This window comes from Pituophis catenifer, unplaced genomic scaffold, assembly GCF_029215685.1.
Source record: "Pituophis catenifer annectens isolate HBS135680 unplaced genomic scaffold, rPitCat1.0.hap2 SCAF_17, whole genome shotgun sequence".
NCBI lineage: Eukaryota > Metazoa > Chordata > Lepidosauria > Squamata > Colubridae > Pituophis > Pituophis catenifer.
Window position 1 is genome coordinate 7471380 of NW_027256897.1, and position 23421 is coordinate 7494800.

At 46.1% G+C, this 23421-nt stretch overlaps 1 protein-coding gene across 1 annotated transcript in view; it reads right to left on the reverse strand.

Moving 5' to 3' along the window:
- Positions 1-23421, reverse strand: part of CACNA1B (calcium voltage-gated channel subunit alpha1 B) — a 189094-nt gene that overhangs the window by 128807 nt on the left and 36866 nt on the right. Inside the window, exons 4-6 of the mRNA XM_070955498.1 lie at positions 17881-17972; positions 16096-16248; positions 15483-15667 (exon numbers count right to left, since the gene is read on the reverse strand). Of these exons, the coding sequence (XP_070811599.1) occupies positions 15483-15667; positions 16096-16248; positions 17881-17972 (430 nt within the window). The remainder of the gene's footprint in view (positions 1-15482; positions 15668-16095; positions 16249-17880; positions 17973-23421) is intronic.

The following is a 23421-nucleotide window of genomic DNA, read 5'->3' on the forward strand; positions in this document are numbered from 1 at the left end:
AAGAGAAAGAGAGAAAGAGAGAGAGAGAGAGAGAGAGAAGAGAGAGAGAAGAAAGAGAGAAGAGAGAGAGAGAAGAAAGAGAGAGGAAAGAGAGAGAGGAAAGAGATGGGACAGAGAGAGAAGAAAGAGAGACAGAGAGAAACGAAAGAGAGGAGAGAGAGAGAGGAGAGAGAGAGAAGGAAGAGAGAAAGAAGAGAGAGTGAAGAAAGAGAGAGGAGAGAGATGAGAGAGAGAGAGACAGAAGAGAGAGAAAGGCGGGAGAGAGAAAGAGGAAAGAGAGAGGAGAGAGAAGAGTGAAGAGAGAGAGAGAGAGAGAGAGAGGAAAGAGACAGGAGAGAGAGAAGAAAGAGAGACAGAGAGAGATGAAAGAGAGAAGAGAGAGAGAAGGAAGAGAGAAAGAAGAGAGAGGCAGCAGAGAGAGAGAGAGAGAGAAGGAAGAGGGAGGGAGGGAGCGAGAGAGAAAAAACATTTCATAGCCAGCCTGTAATTCTCAATGGTGAATTAAAGGTTTAACAGTGGCAGGGAGACAACCTCATGAATAAAGCAGCACAGTGGGTCTGTTCTAGTGCCGGGATGAATGAATTTTTTATCACTCGTTAGTGCCTGGGCTTTTTATCGATTCATCAGCGCCTTAAAGCTTTGCAGGGTGGTTTTTTTTAAAGCTTTCGAGGCTTTTTTCTTTCCTCCTACGGGGCTTGGGGGGAGAGAATGACAGACAGACCTGCCTCGCGGGGCAGAAAGCAGAAGCAGTGATCTTTGGGAGATGAAAGAAAGATATATATCTTTAAAAGTCCAACGGTCTCCAGCAGCTAGCAATGATGTTCCTGCCACCGAGCTTCAGAGGCCTCCTTAGAAGGTTGCCACCATTATCCTGCTGGGAGCTTTTCAGATCTTCCTGCGCGTTTCTGCATTTCTGGCTCGCTCTCGGGCAGCATCTGATGCAGGGGTGAAATCCGGCAGGTTCTGACAGGTTCTGCAGAACTGGTAGCGGAAATTTTGAGTAGTTCGGAGAACCGGCAAATGCCACCTCTGGCTGGCCCCAGAGTGGGGTGGGAATGGAGATTTTGCAATATCCTTCCCCCAGGAGTGGGGAGGGAATGGGGATTTTGCAGGGGAAAATCCTCCAGGGGAAGGATACTGCAAAATCTCCATTCCCACCCCACTCCATGGGGAAGGATACTGCAAAATCTCCATTCCCTCCCCTTTCCTGGGGGAAGGAGTTCGGAAGGAACCGGGGACCGGTTCAGGGGCGTGGCCAGCCAATGTTATTATTGGTTCTCCGAACTACTAGAAATGTTTACTACCGGTTCTTACGAACCGGTGCAAACTGGGAGCAACCCACCACTGGACAGGTAGAGGAAAAAAGATGCCGTACTAGGAGGAGACTCTATGGTGGAGGATCCAGACTTCCGGGCGGCAGAGGAAAAAGGACGTTGCGCTAGGAGATGACTGGTGGGAGAACCAGACTTCCGGTTGGCTCCAGAATTGAACAGGGGGTTTCCAGTTAGGACCTTTGTGGCTCTTTGAGTGTTTAAAGTTGCCGACCCCTGAAACTAGACTCACATTGTCTACACTGGGCAGGCCTCAACTTCCTAGCCTTTCAAGCTCAATTATTTCCCATTATTTTCCCAAGAAACAATCGATGGAAACTACTAGTCTAAAGAACAGAAGGACTAGTGGGGAGATGATATCCTCTTCCAATATTTGAGGGTCTGCTCCAAAGAAGAGGGGGCCAACCTGTTTCCCAAAGGACCAGAAGGCAGGGCAAGAAGCAATGGATGGAAACGAACCAAGGAGAGAAGCAACCTAGAACTGAGGAGAAAACTTCCTGACAATGAGAACAGTTAACCAGTGGAACGGAAGTTGCCTCCAGAAGTTGTGAGTGCTCCATCACTGGAGGCTTTTAAGAAGAGAGGGCACATCCATTTGTCGGGAACGGTATAGATTCTCCTGCCTGAGGATTAGAAGACCTCCAAGGTCTCTTCCAGCTCTGTTATAACAAGAAGCTGCAAGAAGATGACAATGCAAACTACTTAGGGGACTGCTGCCAAGGGAACAGCATACTGTATTTATATCCATGTAGCCACTAAGATCGGAGCTTTACCGGTAGCCGTCTTCGTCTTGACATAATACCGCCTGGCCTAATTTTGTTTCGGGAACTACCTTCCACGTGGAAAGGGGCCACAGCTCCCCAAGGCTATTTTTGGGGATCGGTGTCCCTGTGCTCAGGTGATCTCCTTTCCCACACCTCCTCCTCCTTCCAACTGCCAAGTCGACAGTGACACTTAAATCTCATTAGCAGAATGAATTTGGGACAAGGGCCTGTCAACCTTGCGCCCTAATTGGTTATTTATAGCGAAGGGGCTTCTTGGCCCTGATTTAACACCCCATGTTTGTCTGGAAATTTATAGAGCTTGTCTTCCTTTATTAGAGGGGGTGACTAGATGATCGCTTTTGACAATGCCATTAGCAAATCTGTCTTCTGCTACTTACACGGAACAGATGGGGCCTCCGTTACACTTGCCTGCAAACCTGGAATAAGCCCTGTAAAGGTTTCCCTTCCTTCCCATCTCAATTTTTGCTCTCTCGGACACTGAGGTGGTCCAAATTTAGGCTGTTATGCCCCCGTTGGAGCCTGAATCTGCAGAGGAAGACGAGCTGGAGCTGGAGCAGAAGGAGATCGAGGGGGCGGCTTCGTTGGCTTCAGAGGAATGTGGGGAGGAGCAGGCCGAGTCAGGCCAGGGCCTTTCAGGATTGGGATGGCTTGTAGGCAGGGAGGCAGGATGACCAAGAGCGGTGAACATGAGAGACAGAGCTCAGGCGATGAGCAAGTAACACCCCCTCCTGATCCTCGAGCACGGAGAGTGGAAAGAAGGCGGGAACAGCGCAGGCTGACCCAACAACTCAGGAAGAGAGTGCTCAGTCCCTCTTCACAAGGTATACCTGGGGACTGAGACTTAAGAAGACATTGTGGGGAGGAGCATTTGTGAGGAACAAATGCTGAATTCATGGAGTGTTGTGTGCCGTTGCCAATGGTTGAAGTTTCCTGGACTTCTTGCTTTCTTTCTGGCTTCCTGGATTAATTGCCTTGTTCCTTTGCTTCCTGGACTCATTGACTTATTTCCTTGCCCTGCTGGATTTCTTGCTTTGCAGCCGTGGTGCTCACAGCATTGTACTTGCAGCCAGAGGCTGCTGGAGGGTTGTGTGTGTGTCTGTGTGATCACTTTGCTCTGTGACTTGCCAGAAACATTTGGGGGAAAGTTGGAGCAATAAAAGGGCGGTTTGCTTTACCAGTTGACTGTGTTGCTTCTGTACCTTGCCCTGGGTCATCGCATGGTTCCTCACCATCAGGTTGGGGTATTTGATGTCCAAAGACTTGGTTCCATCGAGAAGGTGTGGTTTGAGATGGATCCTCAATCGCTGGACTGGTTTACCGTATTTTGCAGGGATCAAAACCAGGGGTGGGCTGCTGGGGGTTCATAGGGGTTCGGGAGAACCTCTAGCTAAGATTCTATGCAATTTGGAGAACCCCCAAATCTCACCCCTGGCTGGTCCCACCCACCCCACCCCGTCCTTCCCAGGAGTCTCCACGCAGCCCATTTTGGATGCAGGTAAGTGCAGGGCACACATGGAAGCTCAGGAAGGGCAAAAAACAGACCTACCAGCAGTTCAGGAAACAGGCCATTTCTGGCCTCTAGAGGGCCTTTGGAGCCTGGGGAGGCTGTTTTCGCCCTCCTGGAATCTTAAGGAAAGCCTCCAGAGCCCGGGGAGGGAAAAAACACCCCCCCCATGGGCCGTGGTGCAGCAGGCCAACTAGGCTACGCCCACCATGGCCACGCCCACCCAGCAACCGGGCAGAGAACCCCTTGCTAAAATTTTTGAAGCCCACCCCTGATCAAAAGCCACCATGGTTAGAAACCGCAGAGATGACCTTGGAGAACTCATCCGAAGCCCAACAGATTTTAGAAGGATGAGCCCAAGAAGGTGGGAGATGATGAGAAAAAAAAAATCCGCTCGAGAATCGCTATCCCGAAATCAAAGTTGAGCGGGATGACCATTGGAATTTGCATTTGTTTCGATACACAAAGCGTTTGAAAAGAACATACAATTATTTCGGCTACCTCAGAGCCAACTCGCAATTGCTCGGTTGGCTCTGGGAATTGGTTCCCCTCCAGCATCCATTCTCAATGCCATCGGGAGCGGCGTTCCTTGGCCAAGTCCCTTTGCAGCTGGGCAGCATTGTCTCACACCCATATCTGGGACTCTGCTTTTTCTTAGGCAAGTGGAGAAGACATTTCCCGGGCCAAGCTGAACTAGGCTCGCAATTCCAAGGAAATGGTTTGAAAGCACATGATAGGCCTTTGAGGCAAATATATTGACTTAAAAGGTAAAAGGTAAAGGTTCCCCTTGCAGATACGTGCTAGTCATTCCCGACTCTAGGGGGCGGTGCTCATCTCCGTTTCAAAGCCGAAGAGCCAGCGCTGTCTGAAGATGTCTCCGTGGTCATGTGGCCGGCATGACTAAACGCCAAAGGTGCACGGAACGCTGTTCCCTTCCCACCAAAGGGGGTCCCTATTTTTCTACTTGCATTTTTTACGTGCTTTCAAACTGCTAGGTTGGCAGAAGCTGGGACAAGGAACGGGAGCTCACCCCGTTACGCGGCACTAGGGATTCGAACCGCTGAACTGCCGACCTTTCGATCGACAAGCTCAACGTTTTAGCCACTAAGCCACCGCGTCCCCTATATTGACTTAGGGCTGGTGAATTTGTCCTTAGGGTAGGGATAAGCAGACCTAATGAAGGGCTGGAAACTCCATCAGTCTGATGGAGGTTCTCTGGAGATTCTCAACCATCCAGGTCCTGGTTGTCCCAAAGGTGCTTTTATTCAAGAGGCAACTGGACTTCATTTTTCCTTGGAGACATTTCGCTTCTCATCCAAGAAGCTTCTTCAGTTCTTCAGAAGGCAATTGGACTTTTTTTTCCCCTTGAAGATGTTTTGCTTCTCATCCAAGAAGCTTCTTCAGTTCTTCAGAAGGCAACTGGGCTTTGTTTTTCCTTGGAGACATTTCGCTTCTCATCCAAGAAGCTTCTTCAATTCTTCAGAAGGAACTGGGCTTTGTTTTTCCTTGAAGACATTTCGCTTCTCATCCAAGAAGCTTCTTCAGTTCTTCAGAAGGCAATTGGACTTTTTTCCCCCTTGAAGATGTTTTGCTTCTCATCCAAGAAGCTTCTTCAGTTCTTCAGAAGGCAATTGGACTTTGTTTTTCCTTGGAGATGTTTCGCTTCTCATCCAAGAAGCTTCTTCAGTTCTTCAGAAGGCAATTGGACTTTGTTTTTCCTTGGAGATGTTTCGCTTCTCATCCAAGAAGCTTCTTCAGTTCTTCAGAAGGCAATTGGACTTTTTTTTCCCCTTGAAGATGTTTTGCTTCTCATCCAAGAAGCTTCTTCAGTTCACAACTGGCGCAAAGAGCTGAGGAAGCCTCTGGGATTAGAAGCAAAACGTCTGTTGTTGTGTGAATCAATGCCTTTGTGACGTTAGTCACACGGTTGTGAAGCAAATCCGACTTCCCCCTCAACTTTGCTTGTCAGAAGGTAGCCCAAGGGGACACTGCAACCGTCGTAAATGTGAGTCAGTGGCCAAGCGTCCGAATTTTGAGTCTCTGTGACCACAGAGATGCTGCGAAGGTTGTTAAGTGTTTGAAAAACAGCCATATGTCAACCTTTTTTCAGTGCCGGTGTAACGGTCTCTAAATGAATGGCTGTAAATTGAGGACAACCTATCTGCTGCTTCCACCAGTAGATCCTTGGGAATGGGGGAATTGAGGGATCTGTCAGCACTTCAACCTGCATTTACTCTAGTGCTGACATAAGAAGGAGAAGTGAAGGTGTCTGGAAAGGGACGGCTGACTTTTCACCTACTTATTTTCCCTGGAGATAATATCCCCTAGGAGATGGGATGGGAGGGGGGAAATTCCTTTGAGCTGGAGCAGTAGATTAGGGGTAGAATGACTTGGAAGATGGCCAATGAGTGCAGGGGAGTGGGGAACGGAAAGGGAGGGTTTTGGGGCTGGAAGTCAGTGCTGGCTTCATTTGGAGTCAGGTTAGGATGTCGTGCTCAATAAATAGGAGTTTTTTCTTCAAAGATTTTGTTTGAAATGCATTTTATTCGAGACAACCTCAAAACTTGACAGGATCATCATTTTCAGGGAACACTTTTCCGATTCGTTCATTTTCATAAGGATTCCAACCACGGGTGGGCTTCAAAAATTTTAGCAAGAGGTTCTCTGCCTGGTTGCTGGGTGGGCGTGGCCATGGCGGGCGTGGCCTAGTCAGCCTCTTGCACCATGGGGAGGGGGGTGTTTTTGCCCTCCCTGTACTCCGGAGGCTTTTCTCGAGCCTCCGGGAGGGCATAAACGGCCTCCCCAGGCTCCGGAGGCCCTTCCCAAACTTCCAGTAGGCCCATTTTTTGCCCTCCCTAAGCCTCTGCACGCACCCTGCACTTATCTGCATTCAAAATGGGCCACGTGGGGACTCCTGGGAGGGGAGGGAAAGGGAGGAGTGGTTGGGGCCAGCCAGGAGTGGGATTTGGAGATTCTCCAAACTGCACAGAACCTTAGCTAGAGGTTCTGCTGAACCCCTGCGAACCCCCAGCAGCCCACCTCTGATTCCAACGCCTAATTTTAAAAAAACCTCCATTTTCACTCTGGAAAAAACCGTTTCCTCCACAATCAGGCTGATTCAGATGCTTAGCTAGCAGAAAGAGAGGTCTTTTGCTCACTCCGCAGTTTTGCTCACCTCATTCTTTCCTTAAGGCTACTAATAGTCATTCTTTATTTATCTTCCTAAATAAGTTGGGTTTGGCTTCTTTACCTGCCGTTAGCAGAAAAAGCTTCAGATTAATTTCTAAATGCCAGGAACCTCTGGTGTTGAGTTTTTGGTAGGAATGGATCATGGCACAGAATTCATGCACTTCTGTCAATCCCCCTTGTTCCCTCAACTCTCTGAAGTGTTTTAGGATTAGTCTTGAACTCCACCTACGTGTTTTTGTTTTATCTTCCCTGCTTCTTTAGTTGGGGAGAGGAGATTGGGTTTGCCAGCAATGCAAAAAAAAACCCCAAAAACTTTAAAATTAATAGAAAAGAATATTTGTAGCTCAGGGTTGAACTGTGGGATCCTTAGTGCTCTGTGAACATGGTAGTTTTCTCGCAGACGTTTCGTGACCCAACTAGGGAACATCATCAGTGGTAGAAGGGAGTGGGGTGTGTGGTGGAGGAGGAGGAGGAGGAGGAGGAGGAGGAGGAGGAGGAGGAGCCTTGGTCCTCTGTGAACTCGGTGGTTTTCATGGAGACATTTCATGACCCAACTAGGTTATATCATCAGTGGTAGAAGGGAGTGGGATGTGTGGAGTGAGGAGGAGGAGGAGGAGGAAGGGAGAAGCCTTGGTGCTGTGAATTTGGCGGGTTTCATGCAGACATTTCATGACCCAACTAGGTAACATCATCAATGGTAGAAGGGAGTGGGGTGTGTGGAGTGAGGAGGAGGAAGAGGAGGAGGAAGGGAGGAGCCTTGGTGCTCTGTGAATTTGGTGGGTTTCATGCAGACATTTCATAACCCAACTAGGTAACATCATTAATGGTAGAAGGGAGTGGGATGTGTGGAGTGAGGAGAAGGAGGAGGAGGAGTAAGGGAGGAGCCTTGGTGCTCTGTGAATTTGGCGGGTTTCATGCAGACATTTCATGACCCAACTAGGTAACATCATCAATGGTAGAAGGGAGTGGGATGTGTGGAGTGAGGAGAAGGAGGAGGAAGGGAGAAGCCTTGGTCCTCTGTGAACTCAGTGGTTTTCATGGAGACATTTCATGACCCAACTAGGTAACATCATCAATGGTAGAAGGGAGTGGGTTGTGTGGAGTGAGGAGTGAGGAGGAGGAGGAGGAGGAAGGGAGGAGCCTTGGTGCTCTGTGAACTTGGCGGTTTTCATGCAGGCATTTCATGACCCAATTTAGATTAACATCATCAGTGCTTTAAAGTCATTTCAGGCACCAAGTAAAGCTTTCCAGGATTGGATGAGTCCCCCCAAGTTTTAGCACAGGAGGAAAAGAAGAGGCTCTCGAATCCACGGGGGTTAATAAGCGCTAGCTCTGTTTTAATTCAATTATTATTTTTCTCCCAAGCTGCCGACATGTCACGGCGCGTTATTCAAAGACCGAATGTAACTCCTTCGTGAGAAAAGTAGAGGCACCCATAGGAACCTGAATCCTCCAGTTGAGCCAGCTTTTGAAGAATTTGGACAGTTGGAAAAAGATATGTAAGCCTTTAAAAAAAAATAACCAAAAATAACATCACTTCGGAAAATCAAACGGATGCAATTCAGTGTTTTATACTGAAGCATACGACTGCTCGTTTCCCATATCGTCTGAAGTTGTCAAATTAATTACCTGACTCAAGCGAGGATGCAACCAGATCTTAGACACAATATCTCCACCCTTAATCATTGCCGCCTTTAATGCGTCTACTTTGGTGAGAGTGGGATTATCTCTAAGGTCTTCCAGGGTCTGGAACTGGCTACGCGGCCGATAAAATAAATTAAATTAAAACGAGGAGAGATCTAGCTAGCTTACAGACAAGATAAGCCCCCCCAATTCCATGAAAGTGGTTGCTTGAAATCCGAATATACAGTTCTATTCGAAGAATCTTTAACCCATAAAACGATTCGATCCTGAATAATCTAACCACTCAAACTATAGATGTAGCTCTTTTTCTGTGTTCCCTTATTGAAATAATTGGCTGGTATCAGGGGTGAAATCCAGCAGGTTCTGACAGGTTCTGGAGAACCGGTAGCGGAAATTTTGGATAGTTTGGAGAACCGGCAAATACCGCCTCTGGCTGGCCCCAGAGTGGGGTGGGGATGGAGATTTTGCAATATCCTTCCCCCAGGAGTCGGGTGGGAATGGGGATTTTGCAGTATCCTTCCCCTGGAGTGGGGTGGGAATGGAGATTTTGCAGTATCCTTCCCCTGGAGTAGGGAGAGAAGGGGGATTTTGCAGTAGCCTTCCCCTGGAGTGGGGAGGGAATGGGGATTTTGCAGTAGCCTTCCCCTGGAGTGGGGAGGGAATGGGGATTTTGCAGTAGCCTTCCCCTGGAGTGGGGCTTTTCTATCTCTCTCTCTCTCTATCTATTTATCTATCTTCCTCTTTTAATGAACCCCATAATCCCTTATGGGATGGAGTCTGGGCAACCGAATGGAGCTAGCAGAGTATTTTACTGGCCAGATGCCCTTCCTGTTGCCAATACAGAGTTTTGTTGGGCAGATATATTCTTAGCGTGGCCAGAGAGAAAAATATCTGCCTCCAGCAGATCCTGCTAGTAACAATGGGCTAGGCTAGATGCCCTCTCTCTCTCTCTCTCTCTCTCTCTCTCTCTCTCTCTCTCTCTCTCTCTCTCTCTCTCTCTCTCTCAGACACGCACACACGAAAAGAAAACTTCTAACCAACAAATAACAAAAGCTTCCTGCAGCTCTTTAGGGCTGTAAATCTAAAAAATGCTTTTAGAAAATAGGAGCCCATTAATAGAACATTTTGACAACGTATTATCTAGTTCTGTTCAGCTCTGTATTTACACAAGAATGTCTACTTATGAGTGGGAACGATGCGATTTATTCTAGATTACTCAACAGGGATCAAAAAATGAGCAATAGGATGGGTGGGGGGGGATAAAAAAAGAAAGGAGGGATAATTATTTTGTTTCATAATGAAATTTCCTGAAAATCCGCCCTCTCTCCCTTACAAATATAAATATTAGCCATGGAGTTAAAGAGTAACTTATTTGTCTACCACCCCTCTTTAAATGTCAGGAGATTCTAAACAGGATTAATGATTGCCAAAAAAATAAATAAATAAACAGAGCCAACTAAGCCAAGACTCACAAGATAATTTTGCAAGCCTTCCTCATTCAGGGAAATGAATTAAGTCAGAAAGGAAGGTTGGCCAAATTGGAAAGGTGTTTTTGGTCTGGTATAAATCAGCTTCTTCCCAAAAATATCTCGGAATCTTTCAGGTTGGAATCGACTTAACCAAGCAACATGGAGATCCAATTTCTACTCTCCTAATACTTAAATCTTTGTGGGGTCCTTGGTGTTCGGTGGTTTCCTTGACGATGTTTTATTACCCAGCTAGGCAGCAGTATCAGTGCTGATTGGAGCATTGATGATGTTACCTAGATGGGCAATGAAACATCTGCATGAAAACTACCAAGCTCAGAGAGCACCAAGGACCTGACAGTCCTCCTCCTCCTCCTCCTCCTCCTCCTCCTCCTCCTCCTCCTCCTCCTCCTCCTCCTCTATACACATCACTCCCTTCTGGAACTGATGATGTTAGTTAGATGGGCAATAAAACGTCTGCAAGAAAACCACCAAACTCAAGGTCCCACAGCTTTCCTCCTCCTCCTTCTTCCCGCCTCCAACCCAACTCCCTTCTAGGACTGATGATGTTATCTAGTTTGGTAATGAAACATCTGCAAGAAAACTACCAAGCTCAAAGAGTTCCAAGGACCCCACAATCGTCATTGCTTTTCTCCTCCTCCTCCTCTCCACTCCGTCGCCACAAACCCCATTCCCTTCTAGCACTGATGACATTAGCTAGCTGTGTAATGGAACGCCTGCAAGAAAACAAGTTAAGAGGACTCCAGAGTTCTCCTCCTCTTTCTCCTCCTCCGTCTCCCTCCATTCCCAAACTGTTCTGACTTAGGCTTCCTTAGAAATATAAAGCACAATCTTAGTCCCACAAAACCTCTTTTATTCATACGGCTGTAAATTACTTTCATTGACAGTCCGCAAGGCTTGATAAACAGTCTTTCAGAGGAAGGTTATCAACACCCCGCCTATCTCACGTGGAACGCTGCCAGAGAGCTAATTTCCAGACGCAGGGCAAGGCCAAACTTGGCACAGAGTCACAAACAGAATTTTCAAATCTTGAATTGGCGAGATGAGCTAATTGCTTCCTGCAAAAGCTCACATCCTGTTTGCTTCTCTTTTATGTCTTATGGGAGGGGACAATCATCTCCAAGCCTTACTCCCAAGTCGACCCTGTTTCCTTAATTGTTCCTGTCTCCTGGCAGCTCTGCGCATGCGCACACTGGGAACAGGCTCACACTGTTCTTCTGCCTTGCTGATGGCAGCAAAGAACTACCAGATGGCCTTGGCCCCCTCTTTGCCTCCAACTCAGAGCCCTCGTCCGAGCCTTCCCCAGACTCCAGGACTGGCCCAAATTCCTCCCCAACCTCCTCACTGTCCAACTCTGCTGCCAGCCGCCAGCAGGCCACAACACAAACTCCCTTCCCTTCTAGCACTGATGATCTAACTTAGTTTGGTAACGAAATGTCTGCAGAAAAACCACCAAGCTCAGAGAGCACCAAGGACCCCTTATTTCAATCCTGAGCTACAAATACTCTCTTCTATCAGTACTACTGAAATCTGTATTCCTATTGGAGCATTGCAGCCAGGGTCTCAGGCTACCTGTCCTTCCGTTCTCCCCAAAACATTTGGTCATTTCGTGGGGCATTTTTTTTCAACCCCGCCTGGCTTACAAACCCAAAAACCTTTCTTAACGTTCCTCCTGTGGCCTTGTTTTGTCTTTTGAGAAAGCAAAATGTTTTCTTTTTTTTTTTTACAGCTTCTCCTCCTCCTCAAACCTTTCTCGATGCATTAACCTGTCTGCCCTTCGCACAAGACGCTCGCTTCCCAGAGAAAACTTGAGTAAAAAGCTTTCGGCTTGCTTTCGACAACAGAAAAGGGAGGGGGAAAAAAAAAGAAAAACCACCGCTCCCAAACAACGAACCAACAAAACAAAGGAACGAAGACAGTGGCGGGATTCAAAACTTTTTACTACAGGTTCTGTGGGCGTGGCTTGGTGGGCGTGGCTTGGCTTGGCTTGGTGGGCATGGCAGGGGAAGGATACTGCAAAATCCCTATTTTTTCCTGATCAGCTGGGACTCCGGAGGCAGAGAATAGATGGGGTTGGGGCCAGCCAGAGGTGGTATTTACCAGTTCTCCGAACTACTCAAAATTTCTGTAACCGGTTCTCCAGAACTGGTCAGAACCTGCTGAAACCCACCTCTGAACTAAGAATTCAATACGGCTGAACCTCCGCTAATTTTTGAGTGTAATCGTGCTAAAATAGACTCGGGTGAGATGTTCATATGTTCCTTTGATCATCCATTTGTAGCAGTGGTGGGTTTCAAATTTTTTTTACTACCGGTTCTGTGGGCGTGGCTTGGTGGGCATGGCAGGGGAAGGATACTATAAAATCTCCATTCCCACACCCAATCCAGGGGAAGATTACTGCAAAATCCCCATTTCCTCCCGATCAGCTGGGACTTGGAAGGCAGAGACTAGATGGGGGCGGGGCCAGTCAGAATTTTTACTACTGGTTCTCCGAACTACTCAAAATTTCCTCTACCGGTTCTCCAGAACTGGTCAGAATGTGCTGACACCCACCTCTGATTTGTAGTCTTCGAAGGCAGAATTAAGACTGATGTCTAGTCTGGGCAGGAATTGGGCATGTCTAGTTTAATGAAAAGAAGGACTAGGGGTGACGGGATAGCAATGTTCCAATATCTGAGGGGCTGCCCCAAAGAAGAGGGAGTCAAGCTATTCTCCAAAGCACCTGAAGGCAGGACAAGGAGCAAGGGACGGAAACTTACAGAAGAGAGAAGCAGCCTGGAACTAAGGAGAAATTTCCTGATGGTGAGAACAATTAATCAACTATGTCAATTAATCAACTAAAATTATCAAAGGCCTGGAGACTAAACCATATCAAGAACGGCTGCAGGTTTTGGGTCTGGCTAATCTAAAGAAAAGAAGACTCAGGGGTGACACAATAGCGATATTCCAGTATTGGAGGGGCTGCCCCAAAGAGGAGGGGGGGGTCAAATTATTCTCCAAAGCACCAGAGGGCAGGACAAGAAATAATGGTTGGAAACTAATCAAAGAGAGAAGCGACGTGGAATTAAGGAGAAACTGCCTAAAAGTGAGGACAATTAACCAGTGGAACAGCTTGCCACTAGAAGTGGTGGGTGCTCCATCACTGGAGGTTTTTAAGAAGAGATTGGATAGTCACTTGTCTGAGATGGTATAGATTCTCCTGCTTGAGCAGGGGGATGGACTAGAAGACCTCCAAGGTCCCTTCCACTCCCATGAGTCTATGTTCCATGTTATTCTAGTCTAAGGAAGAGAAGGGACTAGGGGTAACATGATAGCAGTCTTCTAATAGTTGAGGGGCTGCCACGAAGAAGAAGACAAGGTCAACCTGTATTCTATTCTATTCTATTCTATTCTATTCTATTCTATTCTATTCTATTCTATTCTATTCTATTCTATTCTATTCTATTCTATTCTAATCTACTCTACTCTACTCTACTCTACTCTACTCTATTCTATTCTATTCTATTCTACTCTACTCTATTCTATTCTATTCTACTCTATCCTATCTTATCCTATCTTATCCTAATCACTGGAATGGTTTGCCTTCAGAAGTTGCTCCAACATGGGAAGTTTTTAAGAAAAAATTGGACAACCATTTGTCCAGAACGGTATAGGGTCTCCTTCTAGATTAGCAGGTTGGACTAGAAGACCTCCAAGGTCCCTTTATGTTCTGTGAGATGTGCATGCTCAAGCAAAAAAACAGAAAACTTCATATCCGCAGCGCCCCTCCCCCTCCTTTCTACTGTAGCTCTTTAATTGAGCCCACTGGCAAAGTGGCTTCTAAGGCACACTTCTCCCCTTCCCATTCACTCACCCCACTTGCAAAACAAATATCTTGGCCTGATTAATGACTGCAATAAAGTAGAAGGAAAAACAAACCAACAAAGACCCTCCTTTCCCCCACCCCCTCCACCCCCATCCCAGATCGTATAGTACAGCTGTTTCTGGATCCGATAAGTAACTCCGTGAGTGTTTTTCCAGTAAATCTGAAAAGGATATTTGACTCCTAATTATGTAACCATAGCAGCAGCGGTAGCTCAATTGCTCGCTCGCTCGCTCTCCCCCCCCTCCCCCCCACCACCATAAATTATATATCTGAAATGGAGAAAGCCTGGAGCAACTCGGAGGGGTGGGGTGGATTTTGATCTGGAAAAACGTATCGTCTGCTTCCAATTCTAGAACTTAGAGCAAGTTCTATTGGGAAAAATATATATATATATTCCTAACCTCATCAGAGGTGGTATTCAGCCAGTTCGTACCGGTACCAGTATTCAGCCGGTTCGTACCAGTACCGGTATTCAGCCGGTTTGTACCGGTACCGGTATCCAGCTGGTTTGTACCGGTACCAGTATTCAGCCGGTTTGTACCGGTACCGGTATCCAGCCGGTTCGTACCGGTACCGGTATCCAGCCGGTTTGTACCGGTACCGGTATCCAGCCGGTTTGTACCGGTAACAATATTCAGCCGGTTTGTACCAGTACCGGTATTCAGCCGGTTCGTACCAGGTGAACATGTAGCGGAGATCGCAGGTGGGTTCTGCCCACCCGCCCCTGCTCTATGCTGTCCTATTTAGGCATGTTTTCGAGGCTGGGCGCATGCACAGAAGGTGTGTGAGTGAACAAAGCGCGTGCACAGAAGGCTGGGTGCATCCATGGAAGCGCATGTGTGAAGCAAGCATGCACAATGAACCGGTGGTAATATTGGATATTGGAATATTGGAAACCCACCACTGAACCTTATTATCCAACAACGTCAGAACCTAGTTTTGAGATCTCTGAGAAACAAAACCCTTAACAACAACAACAACAACAACAACAAGGAATGATGGGTTCCCTGCAAATTTTTCAATGCCATGTTCCTGAAAAAGGAACCCTTTTGAATCCAACACAAGTCTTCTGCTGTCTCTCTGGCCTACATGGTTTGCAACCAGGTTATTATAAGGGACCATCTTTTCGCAGTCATATCTACCTTACCCACCAGAACAAGGAGGCAAGGAATGTTACGGATTCTCTCTCCTAAAGAGGTCCATCTAGTGAGACCAAGAAGAAGGATCTTCTGCATGATGGCTTCCCTGTTATCTGAAGGACTATATTTTCCCAATTATATCCACTCAACCCACCAGAACAGGGAGGCAGGGAGTATTAGAAGTCCTTTCTCCTAAGGAGGTCCATCTAGTGAGACCAAGAAGAAGGATCTTCTCCATGATGGTTCCCTTCCTGTTATCTGAAGGACAATCTTTTCCCAGATATATCTACTCAACCCACCAGAACATGGAGGCAGGGAATGTTACAGATTCCCTCTCCTAGGGGAGGTCCATCTAATGAGACCAAGAGGAACGACCTTCTCCATGATGGCTCCCTCTCTGTGGAACACCACTCTTGCAGAGATAAGATTGGCCGTATTCTTGTTCTTATCAAATACATATTGAACTGAGAAGATCCTAAGCAGGAGATGGGCAGGAGATATGTGCTTCATTAGATGGCCTTTTGCCAGCAGAACTTACGTTGTAGAGGATATCGGTCCATCCTTCCATGGTGATGCACTGGAAGACCGTAAGCACAGCAAACAAGATGTTGTCGAAGTTGGTGATTCCAAAGTTGGGGCCCTCCCAGTATTTTTTGCAGGTGCCTTCTTCACAGCGCCTAGCAGGCCAGTCTTCACCACATGGGAAATCTCCCAGTCTCTCTCCTGCAGGGATGTTTTTTTTTAAAAAAAAAAAAAAGTTAAATAAGCCCTCCCCGAAAATATTTAAATGCATGTGCAGCCAGTCCTCGCCATTTCCTCTGGTTAGGGTTAGGGAGACAGAGCTGGAAATCAGGTAAGACGGCAAGAGGAGCCCCGTCTTGCTCCACGCACCCCAAAATAATAAGACCTCCCCGAAAATAAGGCCAAGCACTTATTTCAGGGTTCAAAAAAATATAAGACAGGGTCTTATTTTGGGGAAAACATGGTATATGATTATAATGATTATGATGATGTTTATATGTTAATACTTTGGACACCTAGAAAACGCACTGTTCAATATAGAAATTGAATATGTGATACAAAACAATAAAAAATATTTATACTAAAATATAAAAGCTATCTTATTAGACTGGTCTTCCCATGAAACCCACCTGTTTCGTTGGAGAAGCAAGCTTTGTGAAACTTGCCCATGTAGAATTCCAGACCGATGATGGCAAACATCACGATGGCGAAGAAGAGGAGGAGGCCGATCTGAAGGAGGGGTACCATTGCCTTCATGATGGATTTGAGGACAACTTGTAAACCTGGGCAAGGGGGAAAAAAAAGAGAATCAGTCCATGGAGGAGCTTAGCAAAGGGAGGAGTCCGACCAGAAAATATCTCAGGAAGGGATAAAGACGTTCCTCAAACATTACTAACTTCTAGCCCAGCTCTCTGTGGATTTCCATCAGCTTGAGTTCAAATCCACACCAGTGGTGGATTGACTCTGGTTTGGACCGGTTCGCAAGAACCAGTAGTAAAACTGGCGGGAGGCCCCCACTACCCCGGATGTCATCATCAGCGATCTGCGCGATCCCGTTGCGAACCGGTAGTAAAGGTAAGTAGAACTCACCCCTGATCCACACCTTGATTTGGCTTTGCTCAGGCTGAACCTCACAAGAGCCTACTGTAGAAAGTTAGCACCCACCCCCTCTCCAAGAAGAATGAAATGAATTTGAAAAATATTAAAGAGGCAGAATATTAAATTTCCCTGGATGAGAAACGGAGGTGGTATTCAGCCGGTTCGTACCAGTTCAGGCAAACTGGTAGCAGCGACTGCGGCGCCTACCCACCCCGGCGTAATGCTGTCCTATTTAGCCACGTTTTCGAGGCCAGGTACATGTCCACGCACGCAACGAACTGGTGGTAAGAATATGTGAAACCCACCACGGAAGCAGCCCCCATCTTCCTTAACAGCCTACAGCAGATGTCATCACTTAAGAGATAAAGATATAGGTATTTCTATTCATAGGCAAGATTCCCTGCAACAAGGTCTGAACAAAGGTAGGATTAGCCCTCAGCCACAACTTCAACCAAGTTTCATTGCCTTCATTGCCTCAGCCAAACTTCAACCAAGCTTAGCTCAGACAAACTCCTAGGATTTCTACTTGGCCCCATGGGGAGTCTGATAAAAGCCAATAGAATACACGTTCTTGCACAGGAACAGGAAGCTCAAGTGTAAAGCCCAAGAGAAGGTATAAATACCTCCCCACTCTCAACTCCATTTTGCAGCTGCACCAGAACCACAAGTGGCTGGTAGTTCTGCTTCATCAATAAATGGACCCTCTTCCAATCAGTCTCCAGCCTCCATTTTGTCTCCGGTGCCTTTCTCCCGGCTTGGAACTGAACCAGATGGATATTTCTTCCAACACTACTAAAGAGGGTTGGCATCTCAAGCAATTTTTCCAAGGAATATACCAGCTCTTTCTCGGCAGCTGTTCCTGGAATCCCACAAAACTTTAGCGGAGCTGAACTATCGTAAGATGATGACAGTTTAGCAACTTCTGAGTGATCCAAGTGTGGTCTTACAAAGGCATTATAAAGCGGTACTAATACCTTCATGTGATGTTGATTCTATCCAGTGGTGGGATTCAAATAATTTAACAACCTGTTCTCTGCCCTAATGACCGGCTGGGTGGGCGTGGCCAGGGGGTGTGACAGGCAGCATTTGTCCTCCTGGATCCTCCTGGGAGCAAAAACGGGCCACATTTTGGGCCCAGTAGGTCTCTCTGCACTTATCTGCGAGCCAAAATGGGGTGTGTGGGGACTCCTGGAAGGGGCGGGGCCAGCAATTTAACTGGCCCGAACCGGCTGAATCACACCACACCACTGATTCTAGCAAAGGGGCAAAGCACAATGAGAATTGGAATCAAAGTTAAACCGCGTTCTTCCACTTACTTGGGATTCCTGAGACAAGTTTCAGGGGTCTCAGCACACGGACGGCTCTCAGCGTTCGAAGGTCAAACTGGGTCCCAGCTGTAGCCAGAATCCTACCCAGGGCAAGAGAGAAAGAGAGAGAGAAATCGCATTAGTGTAGCAGAAGGAGAGGCAGAGCTTACCGGTGGAGTCAAGAGAGTAATCAGTCTAGAATCATTAAATTGCCACAAACAGATTAAGTCCAACTCCTCTTGAATTCTATTAGTTCTTATCTAGTGCCAATTTAATGCTGACTGTTAGGTGGCTAGATTCCTGTATATAGCCATGAGCAATAAATCAGCTGAACTGGAACTTAAAGTGTGGTCCTAATTCTCTCGTGCATGACAATTAGAGTATCATCTTTTGCGACTAAAGATCTTGCATCTATTCATGATGGCCCACAGGCCTTTTTCTGGACTCATCGCAAGGATGTTGTGTCCAACTCATTCCCAGTTCAGAAGTGAGACAGACAAGTGGCGGGGAGTGATTTGAAGGAGTAACAACCATTTGCTCCAAAAACAAACAAACAAAAAAAAAACCCTCATCTCAAGCTTGCACTAGGACATTTTCTTTTTAGTCATCACCTTTAACCGCTCATTTGTAAAACAGTACATGGCTGTAGGAGAAGGAATGGCAGAAACTGGGGTGGAGTCAAAAGAGGAATAAGCTTAGAATCCCTACGTAGCCACAAGCGAACTCAGTCCATCCTTTCTTGAATTCTGTGGATCCCTGATCTGATTCCAAGCAAGTTCCAATGATTAGTTGAGAAGATTCCTATGCATAGGCTGTTTAGAAATAAATCCCTTTAATTAGACCTTCACGGATGGACCTGGTCTTTCGTGACCGACAATGGCTGGCAGCAACCAAAACATCCATGGTCCAGATGTTCCTCATCAAACTTCCTCATCTCTGACCCAATAGTTCTCAGATGGCCTTAGGGCAGTGGTGAAATGCAGCCAGTTCTATCCGGATCGAGCTAACCGGTAGCGCCAGCAGCAGGAGGCTCCGCCCACTGCCTGGACGTCATCACGACCCATTTTTGACACTCTGCGCATGCGCAGAGGTGTTGTGCACGAGCGTGCACTCCCATTTGCGAACCGGTAGCGAAGGTAAGTGGATTTCACCCCTGCCTTTTACCTTTACCAATAAAGGTAAAAATTTGTAGCTGAGGGTTGACATGAGGGAACCTTGGTGCCTTCTGAGCTTGGTTGCTTTCTTGCAGACATTTCATTACCCAACTAGGTAACACCATCAGTGCTAGGTAATAATGTCATCACTTAGCCCCCAATGAAGTTACGTAGTTGGATGAGGAAGTCTGCAAGAAAACAACCAAGCGCAGAGAGCAAACGACCAGGTCCACAGACTCAACTTTAAACATATTTATCAATCGAGCGGTGGCTCAATGGTTACACTGAGCTTATCGATTGAAAGGTCGGCAATTCAGCGGTTCGAATCCCTAGTGCCATGTAATGGGGTGAGCTCCCGTGACTTGTCCCAGCTTCTGCCAACCTAGCAGTTCGAAAGCCCGTAAAAAATGCAAGTAGCACATATGTGCGAGGGGAACCTTTACATTTACCTTTTATCAATTGAGTTTATTTTTATTTTTTAAAAGGGGAGGGAAAGCTTAGGGTCTCGGCAATTAACTTTGTCTGAACTTGGAAGCTAAACAGCATTGTGCCCGGTTAGGCCTTGGATGGGACACCACCAGGAAATCACAAAAGGTAGAACGCACGGGCACCACAAAAAACAAATCTGGCAACCGTTTCTCCATTGTTGCCAAGAACACAACGTGGACACATCCGTCAAGGCACCAGGAGTTGAATTTGACTTGAAGGAGACTTTATCCCTTCAAGTTCTTATGAAAAAAAAAATGTGAATCAACCGAATTTCCCATCGTTGGCAAAGAGTTCAGAAGCCATCAATCCAGCAATGAGGTGGGGGGGAAAAAAAAGATGTCGCTCAGGAATAAAATTAGAAGCTGTAAATTGCTGGAGGGAAGGGCAGATGAAACCAGTCCAAAGTGTATTTTGACTCTGTTTATTAAGTGCTGTAAAGGTGTAGATCAAAGTGACAGCTCGAGCGGTGTGAAAGGAGAGAAATAGAAAGCCTCCTGTCTTAAATATTAAAATATTATTCTTAAAAGGCAGCCAGGAAATGCATTCGCATCTAGCTGATTTTTTTTATAATAAGGAATAAGGAAAGGGTGGCAATTTGTTACAACAGACAGACCCCCCTTGGAAATATTTCTCTCCTGGAATTTCACTGAACTGGTTTTATGGTGGTGTCAGGAGCCACGGAAAGACGGTCCTGCACGAAACGTTTTAGACAGGGGTGGGATTGAAAAATGTTAGCAACTGGTTCTCTGCCCAATTGCTGGGTGGGCATGGCTGTGGGGGTGTGGCCTAGTCAGCTTCCTGCACCACAGCGGGGGGAGGGCATTTTCACCCTCCCCAGGCTCCGGAGGTTTTTCTTGAGCCTCCGGGAGGGCAAAAACAGCCTTCCCCAGGCTCTGGAAGCCCTCCGGAGGCTGGAAACAGACCCGTTCCCGGACTTCCAGTAGACCTGTTTTTTGCCCTCCCAGAGCCTCCGTGTAGGCCTTGCACTTATCTGGCATCTAAAACGGACTGCGTGGAGATTCTTGGGAGGGGAGTGGCGGGGTCAATCAATCCTTGCAATTACCAGTTTGGCGAAATTAAAATTAACATCCGCTTCGCCTGAACCGGCTGAATCCTAACCCTGGTTTTAGAGATTTAGTCTGGAGAATAAAAGAGAGGCCAGGTCATTGTTTTCAAATATCAAAAAAGATAGGATGCCAAGCCAAAAAAAAAAAAAATGTTGCCGGAATAGAATTTACAGAGACGAGAAGGAAATAGATCATGGCGAACATTTGAACAGTGATATTAAAGCTGCAAAGTGATGGGTTGTGGGTTTTTTTTTCTCCTTGGAGTTATTTGATTTAGATTTGTATGTATCTAATATTTCAAAACTCCAAGGGACTTAAAAGCCATTTTAAAGCACGCAATAATTAAACATCCAAAACAAACAAATAAGAGGAGCAGTTATCTGACAACAAAGCTACTACAAAATATAGCTTGTGCGGTCCTTGGTGTGCTCTCTGAGCTGGGCGGTTTTCTTGCAGACATTTCTTTACCTAACTAGGTAATACCATCAGTGCCAGAAGGGAGTGCACTGATGATTTTACCTAGTTTTATTTATTCAATTTTGATGATACCTCCACCCAACCCCCCAATCTTCTCTATAAGGCAACTCATTACCTATTTTGGATAATGAAATATCTGCAAGAAAACTACCAAGCTCAGAGAGCAGCAAGGACCTGACATTCCTCCTCCTCCTCCTCCTCCTCCTCCTCCTCCCCACTCCCTTTTAGCACTGATGTTGTTACCTATTTGGGTCATGAAACATTTGCAAGAAAACCATCAAGCTTAGGGAGCACCAAGGACCCCACAGTCCTCCTCCTCCTCTCCAGAAATCCCACTCCTTTCTACCACTGATGATGTTATCTACTTGGGTCATGAAACGTTTGCAAGAAAACCATCCCGCTCAGAGAGTACCAAAGGACCCCCCAGTTCAACCCACAGCTACAAAAGTTCTTTTCTAAAATATAGGTGGCCTATGGTCCATCCTACATTGCAATCCTCCAGGGACCAGAGGGTCAGACAAGATGATATCCAATACCCTGTTTCCTCTAAAACAAGACTCAAGCAGAAAATAAGCCGTAGTATGATTTTTCAGGATGCTCGTAATATAAGCCCTACCTCAAATATAAGCCCCAGTTAAGATTGTCAGCCAGACAAATACATTTAGCATCGTATTTGTTAGGAAATGATTTTACCTAACTGGTTGGGTTGGCAATATATAAATCATAACTATAGGCTTTAAGACTGCTGTATTGCTGTATTGCATCATACTGTGTCCTGATTGGTTAGCTCTGTAGCCAATGTCATTAAAAGGGAGCTAGAAACCTGGTTTGTTTCTCTTTGATTCTCTTTTTGATGCTTTTTGCTGTGTTTGCTGCGGTTTGCAACTGTTTATCGTGTATGACTACAATGACTGGTAAGAAGACTTTGTTATTGGATTATCCCTGGACTATTGTTTAACCATCTACTGCTTTATCTGTGTATGACCTGGACTGTTTATTGGACTGTGCTTTATTACTATTTCCTGAAAGTAAACACAACTCAGTGTATCTGTGTGTTGGCTGTGTTATTTCCTAACTACTCTCAATCACTTTTCATGTGCACACCCTTGCTACTCAAGGGTTGCTCTGAGAATTCCTCAATAGTAAGGAATTCCTTACTTTCCCAGAAGTAAGACCTAACTGGAAAATAAGCCCTAATGCGTCTTTTGGAGCAAAAATTAATATAAGACCCAGTCTTATCTTTGTGGAAACACGGTACCCCTCCAAGGCTCTGAGCCTGGGGGAAAAAATGAAAAAGATTTCTGGACACACAAACATACACCCCTCATTAAAAACTCTCAGTAAAATTGCATTTAGTTTTATTTATAGCAGGATGGACGCTCCTGCTCCCACAAAAAGATATTTATTTGCCTTGAGTGTGGCTGTCAGTTTCTCCTTCAGGATTCTACCATCAAAATCCCATTGAGAAGACCCGTTCTATTGTGAGTGGGTTTTTTTGGGTGTGTGTGAGCTGTTGGGAGTGATTTTTTCAGGAAATTAAAAAGTCAAACTCTACCAATTTAACGCAAAATGTGACTCCATCACCATCCCAAAAAAGTTGGAATTTCTTGGCTTCTAATGTTCATTTTTCGAGCTGAAGGTGTCCATTTCGCACTCGGGTACCAGGTTCTACCATATCTCAAGATCTAAAATGGACACCTAACATCAAAAACATCATCAGAAAAAGCACAAGAAAGAATGTTCTTTCTGCACCAACTCAGAAAGCTCAAACTGCCCAAGGAGCTGCTGATCCAGTTCTACAGAGGAATTATTGAGTCTGTCATCTGCACCTCCATAACTGTCTGGTTTGGCTCTGCAACCCAACAAGACAGACACAGACTTCAGTGGATAATTAGAACTGCAGAAAAAAACATGGCTACCAACTTGCCTTCCATGGAGGACCTGTATACTGTACGAATCAAAAAGAGGGCTGTGAAAATATTTACAGACCCTTCGCATCCTGGACATAAACTCCTACCCTCAAAACAATGCTATAGAGCACTGCACACCAGAACAACTAGACACAAGAACAGTTTTTCCCAGAACGCCATCAAATAACGCTAAACAAATAATTCCCTCAACACTGTCAAACTATTTACTAAGTCTGCACTACTATTAATCTTCTCATCATTCCCATCACCCATCTCCTCCCACTTATGACTGTATGACTGTAACCTTGTTGCTGGTATCCTTACGATTTATATTGACTGTTTCCTAATATGATTTGATTGTTTATTTGTACCCTATGACTATCATTAAGTGTTGTACCTTATGATTCTTGATGAACGTATCTTTTCTTTTATGTACACTGAGAGCATATACAC